The sequence below is a fragment of the Centruroides sculpturatus genome, unplaced genomic scaffold, assembly GCF_000671375.1.
Source record: "Centruroides sculpturatus isolate CEXI.00-Female unplaced genomic scaffold, Cexi_2.0 scaffold705, whole genome shotgun sequence".
NCBI lineage: Eukaryota > Metazoa > Arthropoda > Arachnida > Scorpiones > Buthidae > Centruroides > Centruroides sculpturatus.
In genome coordinates, this window is record NW_019384916.1 from 309346 (window position 1) to 331334 (window position 21989).

At 25.4% G+C, this 21989-nt stretch overlaps 1 protein-coding gene across 1 annotated transcript in view; it reads left to right on the forward strand.

Annotated features, from left to right (window-relative positions):
- The window catches only part of LOC111631755 (neprilysin-1-like), a 46149-nt gene extending 27883 nt beyond the window's left edge, over positions 1-18266 (forward strand). The window contains exons 11-20 of the mRNA XM_023376062.1: positions 3483-3560; positions 5895-5998; positions 6066-6127; positions 6491-6542; positions 6634-6701; positions 9266-9396; positions 13166-13231; positions 16416-16511; positions 16687-16760; positions 17075-18266. Coding sequence (XP_023231830.1) covers positions 3483-3560; positions 5895-5998; positions 6066-6127; positions 6491-6542; positions 6634-6701; positions 9266-9396; positions 13166-13231; positions 16416-16511; positions 16687-16760; positions 17075-17177 — 834 coding nt within the window. The 3' untranslated portion in view covers positions 17178-18266. The remainder of the gene's footprint in view (positions 1-3482; positions 3561-5894; positions 5999-6065; positions 6128-6490; positions 6543-6633; positions 6702-9265; positions 9397-13165; positions 13232-16415; positions 16512-16686; positions 16761-17074) is intronic.
- Positions 18267-21989: the final 3723 nt, after the last annotated feature.

Below are 21989 nucleotides of genomic sequence, written 5' to 3' on the forward strand. Positions count from 1 at the left end.
AGTGTCCGGATTACCGAAAATAATTACATATTTCGCATTGTTTTGCTAGCAGTAACTTACAATATTCTCTACTCCAACTGTTCGAACAGAACTGCTCACATAAAACACACGAAATGTGTGTCATCGAGTAAGAATTGGATGGGGAGATTCACATCGCGACATGCTTCTGTGCAAGCAGACACGTAACGGAGACGGGTACCTTGACGGGAGGTGCGTCGGACTACTGAGCATGTCGGATTAAAAAACGTCGGACTATCGAGGGACAACTGTAATTAGAAATTCGTAAAATAAACAATTCACGAAATACGATTTTTTATTTATTTATATAATTAAAATGATTAAAAATATAAATATGTATTCGTATGTAATTATTATTTTTATTTATTTAAATATAATTTAAAAACAGGAAATAATAATAATAGTTTCAAAATATTGTATTGATTAATTTACATTTTATCACTATTTACTGATTTGTCATAATACAATTTTTATTAACATTAAAAAATATTTCTAATAAACTTTTTACAAACGATTAAACTTTATTATTATTTTTTTTAACGTATTAATTAGTGAAAAAAAATGCTTGTAGTTTCTTTCAAAAATTAATTTTTAAACAGTAAATTTTTGTATGTAATTAATTGGATAAAATAATTTTTAACATTTAATTAAATTTTTTAAATATTACAAAACCAATTATTATGCATTATAAAACCAAAGTTATTTTGAGAATTTAAGAAAAAATTAATTTAATTTAAATTATTTATTTGCTTTAGAAAGTAACGTGAATAAATAATTTTTTAATATTCATTCATTTTTTTTAAATTAAATACTTAAAATTTAAAAAAAATGAATAAATATTAAGTAAATAAATGGTAAAAAAAGTAATTTGTTTAACTAAATCTTTTCCCGGAAGCGATTCATGATTTAACTTAATTTGACACTTGTAAAATAATTTCTTGAAAAAATGGATTGTCAAAATAATTATTTTTAAAAATGGAATGTGTAATTATCAAATATTTTAAATTATAATTATTTTTTATTTAATTGTTAGTTATAGAATTCGTATTGAATTATAGTCTGAAATTCTTCTTCTTTTTTTTTTAAATCTTACAGAAAAACTAGTCTGCAAATATTTAAATTATTCTATTTTAAAGTCAAATAAGTTTAAAGTGAATTTTATAATCTGTTTCGATGGGTTAAATTAATTAAATTGAATAAATAAATAAATATTTTCATTAAAACAGTTCATAAATTTACATTGCTTTTTAAATTAATACAATATAGAAGGCTATTTTATTTAAAATTTTAAGAATAGAATATATTATTAATAATTAACAAAATATAATTATTATATTTTGTTAAAATTGTCTAATAATAAATTTGGAGTTAGTTATACAGGCCTAGTTTAGATTATTGTGAAACGATCCGAAGTAATTATCGGAACATAAACCCTAATTAGTTCCAATTCAAACAACCACGAATTACATCAGAATATTAATAAACGGCATCCTCTATGCAGCAAATACTTCATTGAATATTCCTTTGTACGAATGCCGAATCGTTAATAAACTTTTTTTTTTCGTGCGATTAAATTGGATAATTTGAATTACACGCGTGTACACGTGTTTATTTCATTTCATACTGATAAAATATACATACAATACCCGCACTTTTTTTTTATCTTTATAACATTACGCGCAAATTCTCATCTTTTTACTGCTCAGTTAAGATGTTACATTTCGTCCTTGATTCATTTATTAGAAATGTTTTATATCCATATTCCATGATGTATTGAAAAGGCACACAAACATACATATATAATGATAGAAGTAGTTATATATTATTAATATTATGTTCATTCTTAGGATTATGCGCTTCAAAGGTGTAATAATATAACAATCCTATATAAAAGCGATTCACTGAAAGTTTTTTTTTTTTTTGAAAAATGAAAAACGCTCATCGAGATCAAGATATTCCGCACTGTGGGCATTAAGAGGGCTTTTCTTGCCAGATTCATTGCCATAGTGTGTTCGGCCACCCCGCAATAGGGGCAGCCGGATGGTGAACGACAGGGCTTAAGAAAAATTCCCAAGTTATTTGCCTGGTTTCGATCCCAGATCTCCCTGAGTGGTAATCTGACGCCTCGGACATCCGGCCTTCAATAATGAATATATAATGCTGTAGTCTTTTGTTAATATCAGATCTTTTTTTTTTTATTAGTTATAGAATTTTTGTCTTCGTAACAAATATTTTCAATTGTGTTGATATCACTAAGATAACAAATATCATTTGTTAATTAATAGCTTTCTGATAAAATATTAATCGAAGTCACTCCGGATTAACCTAGAAAACGAGAAAGCAATTAAAGTTTTATTCGACAATCTTGCAACTTCTTAAATTATTATCGAAACTAATAAAATTGTAACTCTAATCTAATTTAACCTAATTTATAACAGAAAAACAGAAAATTAATTTTATATTATACTCTAATCAAATTCTACACAGTTTTACGAGGCAAATAATACTGTACATTCAACAGTTTTTGGCCAGTTTTTATGGTGGTTATTTTAATAATTGTACTTTTTTGATTCTGTATGCATTAAAGCTATAATTTTCCAAAATAATCAATAGAATTCAATTGCAATAAAAATGACTAGACAACATTCTTCGGATGCTAAAGTGCGTTGTCTGACTCCAAAAATAATTATGAAATACTTCGGAAAGTCATAAAAGTTGTCGTGAAATCATAATTTATTATTTAAATTTACAAAATAATATTAGAATAAAATTGTACGCTGTCAAATATAGATAGGAAACGATTTCAGAATATAATTTTCAAAACTAATTTTGGCAATAACTTCAAAAAATTTTGTAAATTACGTATCAAAAACCTACTTTATTGTCACATTTCCGATTCCTACATTCAAACCGCATTAATAAATCATTCTTAATAATTAATTTTTAAATGTTATTCTTAATTATTTTGTTTTTATTGTTCTTCTGCACAAATTCCTACTACTTGTAGCATACATTAACTTACAATGGAACTAAAACGTTCACATTTTATATTGATATTAATAACAAAAATTGAAAAAAATAGATTCAGTTTAGTAAATTTAATATGTAGACTATATTTGGATTTCTCTTTATTACAAAAACAGTAAATTCTTAAAAATTATAATTTAATTTCTTTTCAAAATATTCAAAATACAGTAATTATAATTATGTTAAACAGTGTTCACCTAATGACTAATAATTTTAAAAAGCTTGTATATTGGAATTTTGTGAATTTTTGCTGTAATTTATGTAATTGTATTATAATATTTTTGCCAAATAAATCCTTGAAATACAGTTAACTACGAAAATACAGGTAAAAAATAGGAATGTAATGTTCCACTTTTTATTACAGTAGATTTTTATATACAGTACTTAAATATTTATTAAGTAATATTGTTTAAAATGTTTATATTTTCATATTGCAGGTTGAAACAATGGCAGAAAAAGTCGGTTATCCTCAATACATAACTGATTCTTTTCAATTGGACAGTGATTATGCTGGTGTAAGTAATTTTAGCAGATAACATTTCTAAAATGAGAATGCTGACATTGTTATTGGCATATTTCTTCCCAATAAATTTCTTTTCGAATTTTTAAGCGATGATATGAATAATATTAACTTTTTGATTTCCTTTGTGTATTCAAATTATTTTGGCTATAAATTAATCAAATAATAATACAAAATTTCTCAAACTATTTTTTGTATTTTAAGATTCAAAGCGCACAGAAATCAGAGAGGTTTGTAGCTATTGAATTCACCAAGATGGCTATCAAATATTATTTTATAATAAAACATCTATTTTAAATTCCCTTTCGTTTCAAATCAATAATATGGTTATACCGTGTAAAAATGTTTGATACATGTGCCATCTTCTCAGATACATGCTACTTTCTCAGATTGCTACGTAATCGTGCAAACGTGAAATAGCAGACTCTACTGTTTTATACACTTAAAAGTTAGACAAAGAATTGTTTCTTATCTGTCTCTAGTCTGTATTACTCCTTACTGATCTGAAAATACTGAAAAGGAATAAAATAACGTGCTCTTCGGTACTACAATAGGATCGATCGACAGTTGAAATAAAAGGACTGAAATCCAAAAAAAATTCTGAAACTTTTAAGAATTTTGAACAGGTTCAGTTTGAATCTCTCTGATCGAGAGGGTGGATATAGTGTTCTATACATTTATTCATAACTCTATATTATAGATTACATGTTTTTCTGATAGCTGTCTATTTTTTAACCAAGTTTTTCTTTTATGTATTGTAATATATTTCACAAAAATTCGAACATTTTGTCAAATAACGTTTTGTTCATTAGAAAAGAATGTAATTTTGATTAATTTCCACACTTCTTTGTTTGTATACCTGGTAAATTACTTTACTTTCATGTCGCTTTATAAAATAGAAGGAAAAAATCTTAACTTTCTCTCTATTTTGTAAATAGAAGAAAAAAATCTAGAAGTGTAATTATAGAATATCGATTAATTTAAAAGCTTTTTTCTGAATAGTTTTAAAATGAATACTTTTCAATTCTTTTATCATACGGCAATTAAATTATAATTAATGGAACACGAAAATGTTTTCATATCATAAAGTGAAAACATAAAAATATATCAGAAACGAAAAACTTATTTTCAAAAAGCGAAAAAGACAATGATAAATCCAAAAATAGCGACAAATTTCAAGATATTTTACAATATTCTTTATTTCATATCGTATAATAATAATATAAATGTTTTGAACCTTCTCTCTTTATAGTACGCCTATTGCAAAACTTATAAGAAGTTATAGGAATTTATAAATTTGCATGAGTCTCCGTAATTTTCTCTTTTTTAAAACATTACTTATATAAAAATTATAAAAGTTGTTACTTGTTTAATTTTAGTAGACTTCTACAGTTTCGTTTTTCATGTTATCTTCAATATAGTATGTTAAATTAAACTCTTAGTACAGTACTCTATTGATGTACAGTTTATTCTGTATTTTTCACTCTTGTACAAGACATGTTAAATCTATTTTCCTATCATGAATTTCTATTAAAATTGTTTTCGTATCCACAAAATAGTAGTAGTAGTTTTTAAAACTACTACTACTACTACTACTACTTTATTTTATTATAAATATAAAATATTTTCTTATTTTCAGTTGTGTTTGCTTTTATTAAATATTAATTATAAAATAATATTATAAAGCAATGTTTTATCTGATTTCATTTTAAAGCTACATTTTATATAAATAATGTGATAAATTTTATTAACTAATAATATAAATCTAAGAGTAGATATTGAGTATACATATTTTAATTATTACATTGAAAAATGTTTGAAAAATTTGAAATTTTTGTACTAAATATTCGTAATTAGATAATTAAAAGAATGTAACTACAGACTTGTAGGGCCTATATTTTATGCATATATTAATTGAAATATTTTGTAAAAATAATAAAGTAATAAAATTTTCCGAAAGATGAGAAAGCCAGAACGATCGATAAAAAACTAAAACGACAAGGTTTAAAGTGATTACTTTCTATTACTAATTCATGCTTCTTAAGTATTTTTAGAAATACAGTACTTTTTTTGTTTTTTGAAATTCTTAATTTTTCGTCTTTTTTGCTTAAAAAATAAATTAAAATTAATTTTGTAAAACTAAATTTTACTTAAAATGAGAAATTACGAGTTGTTAAAAATAGTTTAGACACTTTTATATTAGAGAAATGAGAACTTTTCATATTTTATACATAAATTTTTTGTAGTTATTTTAGTAATTAGTATTTAAAGAATTATTTTTTAATATCAACTTATATAACTGTATATTTAACACATTTCTATATTTTAGTTAGATATTTCTGACGATCACTTTTTAAATAATATCCTTCGAATGAATAGATACGAAGTTATCAAAGAATTGCTTAAAATGACAAGAACTGTTGATAAAGACAGGTAAATTATTTTTGCACATTTGTTATATATACATTTAATAATTAATTTTTTATTTCGTTTTCTATAGGGATTGGCTGGTCCAACCTCTTGTTGTTAATGCTTTTTATGAACCTACTGGAAATTCAGTCAGTAAGTCTGAAAAAAGATTATATTATTATTTCATAAGAATAAATGTTTTTATATGAAATATTAAAACTAGAATATAAAAATTATAAACTACGCCAAATATTTTCTATTATATTATAATCTTAACCTTGATATTTTATTTTTTATATTCTTTTTTTATATGGAAAATTAATTCCTATGATCTTTAAAAATAATACTACTTATACTCTGAAATGAATAAACTATATTGCCATTTATAATAATTATTGAAAAAAACTTAGTTTAAATGAACTCTTAATTTAATAATTGCAATTTTTTTTACTTTTTAAATTATTTAAATTATTAATTATTGTTATTCGGCAGTATTTTAAAAGTATGATTTTTTAGTATTTCCAGTTGGCATCTTACGTCCTCCGATATTTTCTCCAGACCGTCCCAAGTAAGTAATTATCATTTTTCATAACCGAAAAAAATCAATTATCTAGAAATTAAAGACATTGCTCTCACACAGTTTTTTTTATTATTTGTAGGTATTTGAATTTCGGTAGTTTTGGCGTTGTTGTTGGCCACGAAATTACACACGGATTCGATAACAGTGGTAATAAATGGTCCTCTATCCGCTCATGGTAACATTGCAACACCACACGTTAATTTTTTTAATTACAATGTTGTCAATATTTGCCCACTCGATTGATTCTATTCAAAATTGTTTTTTATTTTAAAATAGCTTTTTAGTTTTTATTTTACTTTAAATAACAGTTACGATTCTTCTAACAATTGAACAAATTTTGCGACTGTTAAATTTGTTTTTTTAGATTATATTAATTTTTACAATTATATTTTAAAACAATAGAATATAAAAAAGTAATAGCCAAATTTTCCACCAAGTCGCCGACATATTGATGATTGGTTAGAGCTTTCTTTACTGAAAAAACGATTAAAACTTTAACCGTGTCCAAAAATTTTGACCTTGAATTATTGTTAACCTTGGGCAAAAATTTTAAAAAAATACTCCGGATTAAAAAAATGTTTTAGAGAAAAATAATCTCTGCCAAAAATTTTCGAAAGTTTGTGAGTAATTACTATTAAAGTGTTGGTGATTTATAACTAAACTTTGATTAGCAGAAAACAATTATTTATTGTTCACAAATACTTTTAGATATAAAATTAATTATATTTTATAAAAAATTTTCCAATAAAAATTACAAATAATTACAAATTTTCGAAAAAAAATTAAAATTTTATATTTCACTATTCTGTAAAAATATCAAATATTTTCTTATTTATCAAACAAATATAAGTTTATTTTTTTAATCTAAAAAATGAAATTTAAATAAATAAAATTTTGAAACTGTGCCATTAAATTAATAATAATTTATTTAAGATATTTGTTTCCACTTCGAGAATGTGATATTAATTTCGTTAATTACGTATTCTCGAAAATAATTATGTTTCAATAAATTTAACAATAACAACATAAATTTAATTTATATTGCATTAGTTAGAAAAGCAATATTTTTAAAATATTAAAAGAATCGAATAAGACTTTAATAAATCACTTATACTAGCGTATTCAATATGCATAATGCATGCTCCATTATACTTGATTTAAAACCTGATTTAGCATTAATGGTGAGAATATCTTTCAAGCGAAATGAAAAGAATAAAATAAAATAAAAACGAGAAATTATGTGACGATTGCCTTTCAAGAAATTGTCAAATAATTCTTTTTTAATGCATTTAAAAGTCCATTTAAGTGTTTTATCGAGTGTTTGTATCTCACGCTTAACATTTATAATGTCTGGAGCGATCGTATTTATCGGCCAAATACGGACAGTTTGTAAGAGAGCGAAAAATGGATCTAAAATTGAGTAAATTTGGAATATTTTAAAAATTATTTATATATTGACTTATAAAATAGTTAAATTATATTAGAAAATCTGGTTCTATTTAAAATTTTCTTTTATTTTTGAAGGTTAAAACATACGAAATTCGGGACTATTCTGGACAAACTGGGACGTAAATTAATGCCTATAAAATTCTGACTGAAAAATTTTGTAAAGAATCTAAACTTGTGGTAATTCTATTAGATAATGAGGAATTAGAATTTTGAATTAAAAATTCCTATAAAAATACAAATATTTTTCCATTCTATTCAGATCACTTCACTTGTATTAAAAATATCTTTTATGACTCGATAATATTTGATTTTAAAAACATAATAATAATTTACAGATATTGTCATCGAGGTAAAAAAAAAAACAGCCTAATGCTATCATCAATTTAAAACAAAATTTAATTTAAAATTAAATTATTTTCACATTCACTTTCAAAATTGAAAATATCATCTCACTCGAATTATTTATAACTGGAATATTGTATTGACAGTCCTATAAATTCTTATGTTTTTATATTAGTTGTATTTTCTCAAATATATAAATATTTTAAAATTTAAAATAAATTTCTGCACACAAAAACAGTCTATTTTTATTCTCACGTAATACGTTTTTCTTGTAATATAAATTAATTGTTTCCTTGTTTTTCTTTTAGTTCGTTCGATACGATGTTTTTTTTTATTGTAATTTTTTAAAGCAATGTTTTGAATAAAACATTAACTCGAGTATTATTCGTACAAGCATATATTGAGTATTTTATTTACTAATAAAAGCTGTAAAAGGAAAAGTATTGGCTTTGTAGATTACATTATACTTACTGTTCGCTGTTTCACTTAAAAATAACGAGCAATAATGTATTTTTGTACATCAAAAAGTGATTCATAGATTCGAAAAATTTATGAAACTAAAATCAGTGAAACCAGAATAACATAATGAATAATAGATAAGATAAACAAACTTCACAACGTTAATTCAGGGTATATTCTTAGAAATATTTTTCAGATGTGTTAAATTCTTGGATTTTAAATTAATTTTAAATACTTCATTTAAAATTTTATATCCAATATATATTCATATTCACATATAATTTAAATTTTTATTAGAAAATAAAAATTAAAGTACATTATATAATTTATTGAAGAATCAAAATATTGTTTAATCAATTATCTCCTCTTTAGAATTGATTTACTGACAACAAAATGTGATATTAAATAAATAATTTGATAAATTCTCTTCGCTCAATTAATTATTTTTATTTATGAATTAGGAAGAAAATTTGATAAAGCTGGTAATTTCACTCAGTGGTGGCCAGAAGAAGTGATCGATAAATTCAAAGAGAAAACTGTATGCTTCGTCGAACAGTATTCTCAATATACTATCGATATGGTTGGGCAAAATGTAAGTTTTTTTCATTACTTTTAATTGGGAAAATTAATTATGTTATGACTGAATAACAATAAATAAATTTTGAGTCATGTTTTTATTACTTCATCTGTATCTAAATGAGTTTATCATCATTGTAACATAGCAACAGAACAGCTGAAAGATGTTTTCTTTGTAATTTCATTATTCATTAGAACTTAAACTAATAACTTGAAACAAGCAAACATTTTTACATCCTTAAATTAATATATTATCATGCAAAATATAATAAGTAATGTTTTTATATTTATTATATAAACATAATGTCCTTTAAATAAAAGAAATTATATTAATTTTATTTTTTATAACTAATTTGGAATTATAGATAAAATTTTACTCATTGTTTTGTCTGCATAGTCTTCTTAGAATTATATTTTAAAAAATGTCTATATTTAAAATATTCTCAAGTAAAATTAATAGTTTATATGTATAAGTTTTTGAAGTAAGTGGCATTTAGAGTAAAGTTAGATGTAGTGACAATAAAAGATGTAGTTTTTAAAATACAGATGTTCATGGTATATTTGTTAAATTCTAAATTTTATTAAAAGTTAAATTGTTTGAAGTTTTACTTTATTAAACTACGTTCTTGGTAAATAATGTAAAAATAACATTTCCTTTATGAGAAGATAATTTTTATATAACTAACCGATAAAATTTCCTGTTTAGGCTGAACAATGAAATTTCCTTCCTTTTCGCTTCTTTTTCTAATTATGGCAGAGTTTTGTATTGATTGAAAACTTTCATCACGATGTTAATTTCCTCTCTTTTATCAGGAATTGGAGCAATGAAATCTCGATTTAATAAGCTTTCGTCTTCTCTTAAGACACATTATTTATATAACTCTAGGGATTATTCGAAAGAAAAGATAAGAAAATCTCTTTCCATGTCGTTATGTCAGAAATCTTGTTTTCTAATTTGATTCTAAATGTCTCTCATCCAAGCAATAATCTATACAATAATTTGTTTAGATAATTTATATTGTTTTTATAGCATAGTTCTATCTGATTCGTGTATATTTATCAGTAATTTAACTTTATAAAAATCTAAAGCAATAAATTAAAATCAAAATTTCTACGTTTTGGTAATGTAAATGGATTAATAAACATTAGCATAAATTAATACACTGATTTAGCATAAAAGTTGTCATACAACAGTTATTATATATAATTATTTTTTTTATTTTGAGTAAATTTAAAAATATAAACTTCGTCGTATAACATATAACATTTATGCATAATTGTCGGGAATGCGCTTCAATAGTAATCATCCATTGACTGCTGAAATATCATTGGTATGTAAATTGTTGCAGACAAACTTATTAACGTTTTGATGAACTCTGTGTTTGTGATTATACGAAATACTTTTCACGTAGATAAGCAAAGGAAATTAAAATTTAAAACGATTATAAATTGCAGAAAATTTGAATACAGACATTTGTAATTCGTGTTAAGATAAAATTATATTATAAATAGTTCTTTAGTTTCAATTATTTTACCGTTTGTCACTTTTTAAAATTAAAAAATTTTATGAGAAGTTAATATAATTAATTCAGACTTAAATTATCATCAATATAATTAGTATTTATTATAAGTTATTTTTTAAATTATCTTTTAGTTTTAATGTTATTTATCGATTCTCTGGATTCGAATTTGGGATATTTAGAAATTTTGTAATATTAAAAAATGTCTAAAAAGTTAAATTACATACGAATAAAATTGGAAAATACTCTTAAAAACAGTAAAAAAAATAATAAAGAATACTCTTTCATTTATAAAAATTATAAATATATTTCAAAAGTCAATTTATCCTTCTATTAATTTTTAATCTGTAACGAACATTTTTTTAACGTAAAATATTTTAAATAAAATAACTTTTTATCTCCATATTGTTCATATTTAACTTTTTAATTATTTAAAATATTCTCAGAATAATGTAAGAAATCAAAATTGAATGAAAATAATGATTATTATTTTCAGTATGGTATATGAAAATATACTATACAAGATTAGAATGGTAATCTGGTTACATTAGGAATTTATCTTCCATTGCAAATAATCGATACATTCATATTTATGACTATTTCATTTATCATTGATATCTATCTATATTTCAATTTATCATCCTTTCAGATTACTCCACAGTCATTTGTAAATAGTTATCACTTTCTTTCCTTCTCCTCTAAACTGTCTTCTTCTTGTTAAATATTATATTACTTTTTCTATCATATATATATACAGTATATCATTCATATTCTATTTTATTATTTCTATTTGAGCTCTCTCCACTCAAAAATCAGAAAAACTGGAAAAACAAAAACACAAACTTTTCTATTTATTTATTTTATTTAATTTCTTCTTTTGTTATATTTATAGAACTGAAAGAAATCTATCAAAATTATTGAAGTGGGTTAAAATTAAATGAAAAACGTAATAAACTTTCGTTTTAATCTTCTGTCACACGCTTTAGTGATTAGCCTTTGCTTTCATTTCGAAATTAATCATCTTTTTTGTTTACTTTAAGCTTTGAAAAGTAATTGAATTTTTAAAAAATGGCTATTGTGTTTAGAGTAAAAACTGTAATTTAAAATAAATCGAAATTCGTGCGGGGATTGTAAAGTAGCTAAGAGTTCTTATACAAGCAGATTTGCTTATTTAATTTTCGGTAATTACAATTTTTGTCTAAAAATTNTAAAATATTCTCAGAATAATGTAAGAAATCAAAATTGAATGAAAATAATGATTATTATTTTCAGTATGGTATATGAAAATATACTATACAAGATTAGAATGGTAATCTGGTTACATTAGGAATTTATCTTCCATTGCAAATAATCGATACATTCATATTTATGACTATTTCATTTATCATTGATATCTATCTATATTTCAATTTATCATCCTTTCAGATTACTCCACAGTCATTTGTAAATAGTTATCACTTTCTTTCCTTCTCCTCTAAACTGTCTTCTTCTTGTTAAATATTATATTACTTTTTCTATCATATATATATACAGTATATCATTCATTTTCTATTTTATTATTTCTATTTGAGCTCTCTCCACTCAAAAATCAGAAAAACTGGAAAAACAAAAACACAAACTTTTCTATTTATTTATTTTATTTAATTTCTTCTTTTGTTATATTTATAGAACTGAAAGAAATCTATCAAAATTATTGAAGTGGATTAAAATTAAATGAAAAACGTAATAAACTTTCGTTTTAATCTTCTGTCACACGCTTTAGTGATTAGCCTTTGCTTTCATTTCGAAATTAATCATCTTTTTTGTTTACTTTAAGCTTTGAAAAGTAATTGAATTTTTAAAAAATGGCTATTGTGTTTAGAGTAAAAACTGTAATTTAAAATAAATCGAAATTCGTGCGGGGATTGTAAAGTAGCTAAGAGTTCTTATACAAGCAGATTTGCTTATTTAATTTTCGGTAATTACAATTTTTGTCTAAAAATTAACTTTCGTACACGATCTTTAATATGTTTAAAAAAAATACTTGATTTTTTTTTTGTAAAGCTTTGCGAAGTTAAAGTTTAAATATATTATACTTTTAATGCAGTACTTTAGGCTTACATATTGTATAAATTTTCATTTAATTAGCATACAAAACTATAAAGTTATATTTATTACAATTATGACGAAAAAATAAAATATAATATATAATTGCAATATAAAAAATATTATTTTTAAATATGTATTCAGATTTTATTTTAATATCAAGGATTTTTATAATTTTAGGTAAATGGCAATCAGACTTTAGACGATAATATTTGTGATAATGGAGGTTTACAGCAAGCATTTAAGGTATGTATTACGCATATCGATGGTCTATAAAATATATCGTAATGACCTGTTCATTTTAAAACTCTTATTAAATGTATTTAATTAAAATATAGACGATTATTCTTCTGGCGAAGAATAATTTCTATATTTTGAACAAATAAAATTAGTTTCTATTTATATAAAATAAACGTTAAATCAAATTTAATATTTATATTTTATCTTTATTCAGTAAATAAAACAAAATTTATTCCAGAAAATCGCACACAGTATTTAATGGTATTTATTTTGTGACTTTTATCACGATACGATGACTATACTACTACATATTGGCTATATGGTAAGTTAAGGCTTCAGCCTTTCGCTCAAGGAACTCGGGAGTAAATTCAAGCGAGCAACTCAAAGAATTTTTTATGGACAATCTGTTCCAAATAAGTTGATCTCTGTTCCTACCATCGGATTTCCCCATTATGGACATGGACGAATTTCACGATATGATGGAAAAGGCTATCTTAGTGACCATAGGGCGGAAAGAGTCTAACAAAACTAAGATGTTGAAGGTCAAACTTCTTCGGAGTGTTAATATATTTGACTTTTTTGAGACTTCGAGTTTTTCTGTAACCTAAAAATCTGCACAATTTTGGCAGACATATTCTGTATATTTTATAAAAATATATTTGAGAATTTGGTAGCGTAATTTGTTGTTCGGATACCGTAGTTTGAAATTCATGTGGTGGCAACAGTATTTCAAACGTAAACAAAATGAAGCAGTTTAATGAAGAGGAAAGAAAAATTACAGTTGGCAAATTTTGAAAACACGAAAAAAGGGTGAGAAGCTTCTCAATTAAGCATTTTGTGAATATGGAGATGGCAAAAAAGGAGAGTTTATATCATAGAAAGGCTGGAAAGTGGTAAGACTTTTAATAGGCGTCCAGGAAATGGACGAAAAAGATTTAAAAAAAAGAAAAAACAGATTGCGAAAGAGTGGAGGTAGGAAAAGTTGGACAATCACTAAGTTTCAACTTTCTTCTAAGTTTTCTATCTCGTCAGTATGTTGGAAACATGCTAATTGAGCAAATTGTCCTTCGAAACCGAAAGTCAGTCCCAAAATATACAAAAATAAGTAAATGAGTAAAGCTAAAATTGCAAAGGACTCTGCTGCAAAACATGCGCGAGGGCGATTTCAACGTTTTGAATGGACTGAGCATAGTTAATGGACAATGAATCATATTTTACTCTGATGGAAACGACTGTGCTGGGGTCAACACGTACTATTCTAAGAATAGGATCGAGATTGATCCACGGATAAAATTTAAATGCCACGCAAAATTTCCTCAAAAAGTGTTTGTTGATTTAGGTAGCAGTCCTTTCAAAAGGAAGATTTCAAGCATTCATAGCATCTTCTCGCCTCTACACCAACAAATAAGTATGAGTGTAGTAAGGAGAAGCTATTCCTATTTCCCAGGAAACACCACTCGGATGGTCCTTATATCTTCTGGCCGGACCTCGCAACTGCGCATTAAGCACCAAATAGCTTCAGTACTAGAGGAATATGAAGTCCGTTACGTCAGCAAAGAGAACAATGTTGCAAATGTTCCTCATCTGTGTCCAATTGAACAATTCTAGTATCAGCCCAAACAGATACATTTGTGGCACACCACTCATTTTCATACAATTTCAAAATCAGTTTTCAAAAGTTAATTAAAAAGAAAGGCATTGACTCACGAAAATATTATATAAAGTAGAACAGAAATCCAGATCAGCCGAAATATTCTATGTTCTGTTAGAATATACAATTTTATTTCCCGAATTTTGCGGTCTTTTTAAATCTAATTGAATAATAATAATATATTTTTCATTGCTAGTCAATTTTTTTTACAAGTTACTCTAAAGTTTTTCTTGCTTTCCTGTTAAATTCGAGAATTTTTCTTAACACTTAGTAATGATAATATCAGATGACTAAACTTCTGGAAAGATCGAGGCTCTGTTTATTTATTATTATACACACTATCCCTGATTACTGTCATATAAACTAAACTATAAATTTTATAGTTTAGTTTATATAACATCGCTTTTTTTCATCGGGTTTAAATAAATGAAATTTTTATTGCAAATTGCTTAATTACTAAATATAGCAGTCATTTTCTTAATGAATATCATGATATTATTAAGTATTTTTCCATCTGTTTTTGGGATAATGTTTTATATATAAATTTTAGACGTATCGTAACATATTTTAATATACATATAATGAGAAACAAAACTTGTAAGAATACGAAACATAAAACGTGTAATGTGCTGGGGAAAAATATGAAAATAAAATAAATAAATACTGTTTATCCCTGAAAGGTGATAATACAAATTGATGTTTCAGATAAATATTTTCGTTGTGCTAAATAAAATGTTAATAGTTAATCGAATTAATTTTAATAATGAGGTTTTCAGAGAGTGAAATGATTCACTCAGTACTTCAATATACAATATTTTCTAACGCGGTTTCTTCTTTCTCATTACATAAATGCTTATTTATTTATCTATGCTATAATTTGATAAGATAGAACTAAAGAAGTGTAAAAGTTTGTCTTAATGTCATAAATTGTTATATTCCCCTGGTTCTGCTATTATTGGAAAAATCAAGACATTCTCTTATAATTCTTCAATTAAAAAAAAAATCAAATTACAAGTTAGTAAAGGTAAATGCGATTCTTGAAAATACGAAAGGAGATTGGACGAAAGATAATCATATTGTAATTGATCAATCATTGCTATTGTCTTTTATCTCTAATTAAATAACGAAAAATTTCTTGAAATGGTCATATTATATCTTACGTAACATTCTTTTAAAACGTATATTTTAAAATACAATTTGATCCATTTCTCGAAACTAATGGGCAGGATTTTTCATTTTCACGACCGCAGAATCGCTTATAAAATAAATCCAATAAATAAATACAGTAGAAAAATTCTAATAAACAAATTGATATAAAAAAGTTATTTATACAATGTAGAAAATAGTATTAGCTTAATTTATTGTATAATAGAATAAATTTTTAATACATTTTACATACGAGATATCTATTATAAAATAAATCATTATAATAATTTTCTAATTTAAAAATGATTATCTGTTTTACATCTGTTCGCTAATATGAGAAGAATTACCTAAAAGTTAGTTAATATTCTAAAGCATGGATTCAATTCTTCTTAGGCTTATCAGCAATACGTGGCAGATCATGGTGAAGAACCATCTTTGCCCGGTATTAATTTCACTAATCTTCAAGTATTTTTTCTTCAATATGCTCAGGTAAAATATGTAATTAAAAGTTTTTGATGTTTTTCGAATTAAGTATATCTGTAATTAAAATATAAATAAATTCAATTTATCTATCTTTATATTCTGTTTTATGTTTTAACTAATAAATTTAAAATCCATTTATTCTATTGCATTATTTATAAAGATAATATTTTTCAAAATATAGTTATGGTGCGAAGTTACCAGCAAAGAAGGAAATGAAAAATATATTAAAGATACTCATAGTCCTGGAAAATATAGGTAACTGTTAAATATATATTATTTATAAAAGTTTCATATTATGAAGGCATTTTGGTTTAATTTTTATAAGTAGTAATTATAAGCAATAAATAGTTATTGAATGATCGAATTAAAATTGTTTCATCCGAGAGGAGACATTCTTTTATTGAAAAATGTAATGATTTTATGAAAGTTGTAGATTAGATAAAGTACATTTAAATTAAAATGGTTTGTTTTATTCATATTTTGATACAGTTTAATTTAACTCGATATGACTTTATAAGGCTAGGATCATTATATTATTATTTATATTTATAATATAATTATTATTTCAGAGCCAATGGTCCTCTTTCAAATTCTTATGATTTTGCGAGTGCATTTCATTGTCCACTAGGAAGCCCTATGAATCCACACAAAAAATGCCAATTATGGGGATGATAACTACAATCGACGTTAATCATTTTGATGTATAATTTAAAAACTAACAGTATTCTGTATATATATAAAACTGAACTAGTCACAATACTTGTGAAATTGCAGTTAACGAACATCTCATATACCAGAGTTTGAATTATATTTCTACTCACGATCGTGAAATATAAGAGAGTAAAGAAGAAGTTTTCACGGAATGAAAATTTTATAGTTGAACACGTTGTTGGATATAGCATTTAATGCGTTATTGTTAAGAATTGTTTGTTAGAAAAATATTCTAATCATCTCAAAATTAATTTATGAACTAAAATTTATCTATATTTATAAAAGAATATATATTAAATATATTGTTATTATACGTCGAAACTATTTAATTATTAAAAAATAAATAAAATATTTTACTTTCATCACTTTATATAAACTTCAAAACTTCTAATTAATGATGCGATAAGGATAGAAGGAAGATTTGTGATAAGCGTCAACAAAGCTTCAAACAAATTAATAATTTTGAGCTTTGTTTATTTAAGTTTTTTCGTAAATGTCGTCGTAGACTACATTTACATTTTATAGATCAAAAAATTTATTTCCCTCCATTATAATATTCTTCATATATATGTACAGTTTGCACAAAAACAAATTGTTGTTACTATTTAATATTTCATAATGATATAAAAAAGACCAATATTGTTCCTTTCCATTGAAATCTATGCAGTAGATGTTATCGAATTTCAAAATTTTCTAGATTGAATTAATGAATAAATTTCAATTCATATATCTGTTGCAAATTTTGAAATATTTAAGTTAGAATTACGAAAGCGTTATATGTAATTTAAGAATTAAAAATCGTCTAGAGAAGTAAGGAAACTAATTTATAAATTTGCTATTTGCTAGGAATTTATATCAATGACAAATAGCTTTCTTCTGTAGAATTTTGTAAGAATTGAATTGTCTTGTAAGTGTTAAGTAAGTTGTTCTGATAGTTATTGTAATAAAACATTAACCGCATAAATATATAGCCAGCTCTTTATTATTTATTTTAATTTTTATTGTGCAAATCAGAAAATTCATCTGTAAAAATCATGCTTATTATTTTATGCAATCAAAATCTTATATATGAAGTCCGTTACGTCAGCAAAGAGAACAATGTTGCAAATGTTCCTCATCTGTGTCCAATTGAACAATTCTAGTATCAGCCCAAACAGATACATTTGTGGCACACCACTCATTTTCATACAATTTCAAAATCAGTTTTCAAAAGTTAATTAAAAAGAAAGGCATTGACTCACGAAAATATTATATAAAGTAGAACAGAAATCCAGATCAGCCGAAATATTCTATGTTCTGTTAGAATATACAATTTTATTTCCCGAATTTTGCGGTCTTTTTAAATCTAATTGAATAATAATAATATATTTTTCATTGCTAGTCAATTTTTTTTACAAGTTACTCTAAAGTTTTTCTTGCTTTCCTGTTAAATTCGAGAATTTTTCTTAACACTTAGTAATGATAATATCAGATGACTAAACTTCTGGAAAGATCGAGGCCCTGTTTATTTATTATTATACACACTAGCCCTGATTACTGTCATATAAACTAAACTATAAATTTTATAGTTTAGTTTATATAACATCGCTTTTTTTCATCGGGTTTAAATAAATGAAATTTTTATTGCAAATTGCTTAATTACTAAATATAGCAGTCATTTTCTTAATGAATATCATGATATTATTAAGTATTTTTCCATCTGTTTTTGGGATAATGTTTTATATATAAATTTTAGACGTATCGTAACATATTTTAATATACATATAATGAGAAACAAAACTTGTAAGAATACGAAACATAAAACGTGTAATGTGCTGGGGAAAAATATGAAAATAAAATAAATAAATACTGTTTATCCCTGAAAGGTGATAATACAAATTGATGTTTCAGATAAATATTTTCATTGTGCTAAATAAAATGTTAATAGTTAATCGAATTAATTTTAATAATGAGGTTTTCAGAGAGTGAAATGATTCACTCAGTACTTCAATATACAATATTTTCTAACGCGGTTTCTTCTTTCTCATTACATAAATGCTTATTTATTTATCTATGCTATANTTTTTTTTCGTGTAGTGATTACATTATAGAAAAAACTCGAAAATTAATTAATATCTGTAAACATTGAATGATTGATAATCAGAGACAAAAATAATTAAGTCAACTTTTTACTTTCCTGGCTGTTGTTGTTTTAATTTCTCGACGTTGTGACACTCATGAACTCAAAAATGCGAAAAAAAACTTTATAAAATTCTGTGTATGTCGGCGTCTATTTTACATTATATCTCAGGAATAAACTTTTGAAATTTGGAAAAGTTATTTCTGTATGTGGAGGCACTGATGCTGATAAATTTTGGTGGTTAAAGGTCAAGGGGATAGGGTTAAATAGTGGTTAAAGTAATGTAACCAGATTTTGGTTCAGCTAATACGGGATACCAAACGTCCTTTCCCTTCTGTTCTGGCGTTTGCGCCCGATCACTTGTATACTGTATGTCATAAAAATAGGAAGTCCATAATTTAATGCTAAACAGCAAATTTTAAAAACCATACAATTATTTTTATTAATTTACTTTACACACACGTTAGTAGTATTTTCAATAACCCAGGCTGCGTACTTTTTGGAGGAATATATCTTGCGCAGCAGTGGTTTCTCTTTTTGCAGAAATTCGTAAAATTCCGTGCAACTGTATATATTTTGTGATATTATCAATTGTTGTTTATCCTGGTAAACACCATATTTAGCAATTCACGGTACCGATACGTTGTTTTTTTATCTTTTGTTTGTCCGATTATATTGCAAGGTGTGCAATGTAATCGGGATACAGAAGAATAAGATGCCAACAACTTTATATACGACCTTACCTCTATATCTATAATGAATGGCATTTGTTTAATTAGATTCGAATTTCAATTGTTTTTTTTTTTTTTTTAGAAATACGTGAGAATACCCCGGGATGCTTCGAAATACAGAATATTTTTCCGGGAAATCCAAGAATACAGGGGATAACGGTGTCACAACAAAAAAAAAAAACGTCAGGACAGCAGGACGGAAGATTAAACTAAACCATGGAATGATCCCATAGAATACGGAACATCTGGTTACTTTAGTTAAATGTCAATAGAGAAAGGACGAATATCATATCTCGAATGGGAGATTAGACTTAATGAAATGTTTATTTGTTAATGGCGTTTACAATTTTTAAAAACTCGTTCCTACTTCTAAAATTAACTTTTGTCTTTTAATAATAATATGAGTAACAAATTCCGAAGTTTCCAAAAACATCAACTTGAAAATAGTGATGAGTGAAAGAAAATCTCCCTTCTAAAGACGAATAGCCGATGCAGTTAAGGTTTCATTCTATCGCACTGGGAGACCCGGTGAGCACAGATTGTGTGGCATGAATAATTACATTATATTGTAGCCTAATCTGTAAAAGTTAAAAAGAAAACGGAAAAAAGGCATTGGGGAAAAAATACTAGCGCCAATTTATAAGTAGCGAGTAGTGATATCCATCATCACGAGACTGATAGTTTGTGGAGAGCGAACGTTACTCTGTCTGGCAAGCAACCGTCCAGCAAAATCGTACAGTGTCCGCTCCGCTTTAGAATAGTGGTACATCACATTTCAAACGCTAAATTTGACAAAAGTTCGCTTGAAAGTTTGAACTATGTTCGAACTACTAGTGTGAAAAAATGTGCTCAACGCATAAAAGAAGTCTGTTTCACATCCAAATCGTCTCTCGCTCTGGCGTTTCGCTCGTGTTTTCAGTGCTTTAATTTAATTTTGATGTGTTTGGATATGTATATTTTGTGTTATTTGTCGATTTTAACAATTTCTTAATGCAATTTTTCTTAGTCAACAGCTTTTGGATGCTCCTTATGTTTTGCATCCTTCCGTTCAGGAAATTTTGAACTTAACTTTTTAAACCACATTTTACATGTTCGAAGTTTAGGAGCATTTTTCCTATACACATTAAATTTTTTTTTTGTTTGTTTGTACGGCGTTATATCCTTTACAAAACTCATGCCTGAAGTGCTTTTTATTTGAAGACATTTCAAGTTTATTTTATTCAAACAAAATTTATATTTATAGAGTAAAAAGTTCAAAAAATGTGTTAAATTTCATAACTGTTATATCGTATTTTGCGGTGTTAATGCGCATCTTTTGCTCAATTTCAGGGAAAATAAGGATGGGCATTATACGTGGTAGTATCGATTCCTTATCTATATACTGTTTTTTAATTATTTTATTTAAGCTTATGAGTTATAAATCAATAACGATATCCGTATGCAAATATCCAGGAATACGATTATCGGTTTTGTTGAACTTACACGAAAGCAATTTCGGTCAACGATTCAACGAAATGAAAAGTAGATGTATTAGCAAGATAAAACGGAAATTAATAAAGAAAAACAGCGAAGAGACGTTCGTGGGTGCATCCAATTCAAAAAAAGAGGAAAAATTATGGATATTCATCAACATTAATTCCTTCCTTGCTTGCTATTGATCAAGAACTTTACATAAGTAAGTACGTTAGTTGGGTATTCTTATAAATTTGAATTTAAAAATAAAAACGAAAGATTTTTCCTGAAATTTGGGCCAAAAACGTGGATGCGCATTATACATGGCAAATTGCCCGTGTTAAGTAACAACAGCTGTTAAAATATATAAACAGTGGCGAGCCGTCATTGGAAGCGCCGCTTCCCTTGTTTTTTCTAAAAATAAATACATATTAATTTTAATTATATGAAAATAATCGCGCAATATTTTAT